Source organism: Antrostomus carolinensis, unplaced genomic scaffold (genome assembly GCF_000700745.2).
Source record: "Antrostomus carolinensis isolate BGI_N321 unplaced genomic scaffold, ASM70074v2 scaffold20275, whole genome shotgun sequence".
Classification (NCBI taxonomy): domain Eukaryota; kingdom Metazoa; phylum Chordata; class Aves; order Caprimulgiformes; family Caprimulgidae; genus Antrostomus; species Antrostomus carolinensis.
Genome location: NW_010314550.1, coordinates 32,574 through 37,135, shown reverse-complemented (window position 1 = coordinate 37,135; position 4,562 = coordinate 32,574). Strand labels below are relative to the sequence as shown.

At 41.5% G+C, this 4,562-nt stretch overlaps 1 protein-coding gene across 2 annotated transcripts in view; it reads left to right on the top strand.

The window, feature by feature from the left end:
• The window catches only part of BDNF (brain derived neurotrophic factor), an 8,690-nt gene extending 6,110 nt beyond the window's left edge, over window positions 1–2,580 (top strand). The window contains exon 2 of one of the 2 annotated variants that reach the window (XM_010167688.2): window positions 1,580–2,580. In XM_010167688.2, coding sequence (XP_010165990.2) covers window positions 1,580–2,341 — 762 coding nt within the window. In that variant the 3' untranslated portion in view covers window positions 2,342–2,580. The remainder of the gene's footprint in view (window positions 1–1,579) is intronic. The other variant, XM_029084894.1, reaches the window with a different exon arrangement.
• The last annotated feature ends 1,982 nt before the right edge of the window (window positions 2,581–4,562 follow it).

Sequence of the window (4,562 nt, the reverse complement as noted above, 5' to 3'; positions counted from 1 at the left end):
TAATGGTACCTAAAGTGTGTACTCCACACTTCAGGAGGAAACAATTCCTACCCTGAGGAACGTACAATCTATGGAGACTTAGCAAACTGCTTGGGAAGTAGCACTGATACAAGCCCAGGCTGTTGGCAGTGCTGATATGAGTGAGTTGTGCTGATTCCAAGGCTGGTGAGGAGTTTTATTACTGGCATTCTTTTGGTGCTCCCCCTCTGTGCTCAATGAGGACTCTTCAGCCTGGAGAAGAGAGGATTCTGGGGAGACCTTCTAGCAGCCTTCCAGTACCTGAAGGGGCTACAGGAAGGGTGGGGAGGGACTTTGGACAAGGGCAGGGAGTGACAAGGGGTGATGGCTTTAAACTGGAAAAGGGCAGGTTTAGATGAGGTATTAGGAAGAAATTCTTTCCTGTGAGGCTGGTGAGACACTGGCCCAGGATGCCCAGAGAAGCTGTGGCTGCTCCTCCCTGGAAGTGTTCAAGGCCATGTTGGATGAGGCTTTGAGCAGCCTGGTCTAGTAGAAGGTGTCCCTCATGGCCGGGGGTTGGAAGTGGATGAGCTTTAAGGTCCTTTCCAACCCAAACCATTCTATGATTCTGTGACTAAGCCAAGCGTATGTATAAGCCTCAAAGCATGGCCCATAACATGCCCCAGAACTTGGGGCAGAATGTGAGAGAAATGGGCGAACTGCTGTGTTTCAATATGACAGTAGGGCTGGTTGTGCTTCTGACTGTCATGCTGAGCTCTGGGCTTTAACTGCTTTTAAACAGGTGCTTTGCCCACTTGAGAACAGTGTGGGTTTGGGAAAGTACAGTGCAGTGGTTCTGGTGCTGTCACTTCAGAACAGCTCTTTATCAGCTCTGTCATCCTGTGAGTCCTGTCCATGGCATTCACATGATGCAAGCACAGTCTTTCCAGCTCAAATTTAGTGTGGTAGCAAGCAGAGTGTCCTGGACCATTTTCTTGTTCTGTATTTATGCATACATACCTTCTACTTTTAGATGAGGAATTGACCTGCTGAGACCTCAGAATTTGTACAGCCTCTTCCTGTGTTTTGAAGTTTGCTTTCAAAACACAAATGCAATTTCTGCTGGTGCTGTTCAGTTTCTCGTGGATAGAAAGATGAAATATTTTTGGCATAGAGAGATCTTAAAAAAAAAATAAAATCAAATATTTGTGTTTGCACTTGAAATGGAAGTCTTGCCTTTCACGCTTGCGAAGCAGCCTTTTACTGCTGAAATGATGCATTGCTAAATAGCAGTTCTGCTTTTGCTCTTACTTGAAATAGGTGTAATCAGTCAATAAATAAGGAGTCCGCGTAGTATCTAATCTAATACTCGCTACAGAAAGACTTTGGCACGTAAGAACTGACTTGGCGGTATTGATGTTGCCTAAGCTTTGGCATATGCTTTATCTGAAACTGGAAATCAAAGAACACCCTTGTACAGGAGTGTGCTTTGTCACCGGTAATGAGTTGCAGCTGCAGATCTCTGCAGAAAATGCATTATGTCTCATGATAGCTCAGGTGAATTTTTATTATGTAAGTTAAATCTTTCTTTTTTTTTTCTTCTTGTTCTTGTCCTTAACAGTTCCACCAAGTGAGAAGAGTGATGACCATCCTTTTCCTTACTATGGTTATCTCATACTTCAGTTGCATGAAAGCTGCCCCGATGAAAGAAGTGAGTGTAAGAGGACAAGGCAGCTTGGCTTACCCAGGTCTTCGGACCCACGGGACTCTTGAGAGCCTAAATGGGCACAGTGCTGGTTCAAGAGGACTGACATCGCTGGCAGACACTTTTGAACATGTCATAGAGGAGCTTCTGGATGAGGACCAGGACATCCAGCCCAGCGAGGAAAACAAGGATGCAGACTTGTACACATCCCGAGTCATGCTAAGCAGTCAAGTGCCTTTGGAACCCCCACTGCTCTTTCTGCTCGAGGAATACAAAAACTACTTGGATGCTGCAAACATGTCCATGAGGGTCCGGCGCCACTCTGACCCAGCTCGCCGCGGGGAACTCAGCGTGTGTGACAGCACCAGCGAGTGGGTGACAGCGGCAGAGAAAAAGACTGCAGTGGACATGTCTGGGGCAACTGTCACCGTCCTGGAGAAAGTCCCAGTACCCAAAGGCCAACTGAAGCAATACTTCTACGAGACCAAATGCAACCCCAAGGGGTACACGAAGGAGGGCTGCAGGGGCATAGACAAGAGGCACTGGAACTCCCAGTGCCGAACTACCCAGTCTTACGTGAGAGCTCTCACCATGGATAATAAAAAGAGAGTTGGCTGGCGCTTTATAAGGATAGACACTTCCTGTGTATGTACATTAACCATTAAAAGGGGAAGATAGTGGATTCGTGTTGTATAGATTATATTGAGACAAAATTATCTATTTGTATATATACATAACAGGGTAAATTATTCAGTAAAAGAAAAAAAAAATAATTTTATGGACTGCATGTATAACTGAAGTTTATACAGTACAGTGGTTCCACAATCTATTTATTGAACATATCCATGACCTGAAGGGGAACAAAAGTCATTTGCGCACAAGTTTAAAAAAAACAAAACAAAAAAAAACCAACAAAAAAAAATTTTAAAAAAGGCAAACAAAAAAGTCTGCATTACATTCCTCAATAACATTGTGGTTTGTCGCCGTTGCCAAGAATTGAAAATTTAAAAAGTTTAAAAAAAAAAAAAAAGAATAAAATTGCATGCTGCTTCAATTGTGAATTGATGATAAACTGTCCTCTTTCAGAAAAATAAATTGAACCAAAACATTCCGTTTACATTTTAGACAGTAAGTATCTTTATTCCTGTTAGTATTATATCTGTTTACTGCTTTTAACTTCTGATAGCGTTGGAATTAAAACAATGTCAAGGTGCTGTTGTCATAGTTTTACTGTTTCTCTTTTACTTTTGAACTCCCATCAGATTGAAAAAGAAAAAAAAATCATTACCTTATTCTGAATTAAAAACAAATTTGGGTTTTTTTGTATGTTGTGAAGGTGTTTGCAATAGCAATCCAACTACTGACAAAAAAATAATAAAAAAAAAAAAAGAGGCAACTGAAAAAAATGGTGATGTTCCACTTCACATTGTTGAACTTCAGGCTTAAAGACAGCACTTAGTTAACTGTATGGCAACATGCTTCTTTGGGTTATTTTTTAATTTTATTTTTATTTTTTTATTTGCTGTCTTTGGAGACCTGCATTTGCTTATTCCATGTTTGTTTGTGTTTGGGTTTTTTTTTTTCCCCCTTTCCTCCCTCTGGAAGGATGTTGGTTGTGATCTTTATAGTGTTTCACTTACCATACAACTGGAGCTTGTCATATAGAAAATATTCTATGGAGTGTTGAGAGCAGTGATTTTTCATGTAATAAAAGACTGTGCTTGGATCAAGTGTCTTGGTGAAGCACAAGAATGTCACTAGAAAAAGGGTTGAGAAAGATGATAGTGGATCTGAAATCAGGTTGGTCATGGGACTGGGTAGCTCGGTCAATTCAGGGACAAATACCAATGTTCTGGGTTGACTGAGGCTGTCCAAATCATCATTGGCACTGAATGTGGCTCTACCTCTGCTGTCAGCCTTGTTTTACAAAACAAATATCAGTATAAAAAAATACTCTGGAGAAGTACATGAAGAGCAAGTGCTGGAGGAGTTGGCTTTATGTTGTTTAGGTTCTGATAGACTTATTTAGCCCCGTGCTACCCCTGTACCAGGAAAACCTTTTGTGTTGGCCACGTGCATGCTGGACCATGAGTGGAAAGAGAGGGTTGTGTGACCCACTGGGCTTCAAACTTCAGCCTTCACCATCCATTGCAGATATTCAGGTTCCCACATAGAAATCAGAAATGAAAAAATAAAAAAAATAAAAACACCCCCCAAAAACTTACTGAAATGTCTCAACTTCAACTGAAGTGTTCTTCATGCAAATTCAATGTTGATATAATGGAGAATTTCATTCCACTGTGGCCAGTACCTGTATGTGTATTATAATTCTTTGCATTTAATAGCTCAGGAGCTGTTCTCAGCAATGTTCCTAAACTACAGCAGAGAGCTGGTGTAATGGTTGCTCCCCTCAAAACCAGAGTTGGTTGCTTAGGAAAGGGAAAAGTTGATGCTAATGAGTGAATAACAAACAGATCACTCATCTAGACTGGAAAAAGAAATGATAGCTAGGACATGACAGTAATCTAATTCAGATACAGGAATAAAATAATTCCCAACTCAAATAAATTGAATTTCCAAAAGAGAAGTGTTAATGCATAAATCATGCTAGAAATTGAGTTCCTCATTTCCCAAAGTTAATTATGGCTGTAGCCTTAACTTAGCAATCCTCACCTGGAATAGGTGAGGCTGGTACCGGTGTGGCAGAATGAAAACAGTGGGAAAAGGGCAGCCCGTGCGGGTGGGGGACTAAGGGATGCAGCTGAGAACCTACAGAAGAACCATGTCCTGTAGCTACATCTGGAGTGATGCTCCCTATAATACGCCAATTCTGTACCAATTCCTGCTTTCAACATCTAGAACATGAAACTGGCAATTAAACTGCAGTCCCATGGCTCCC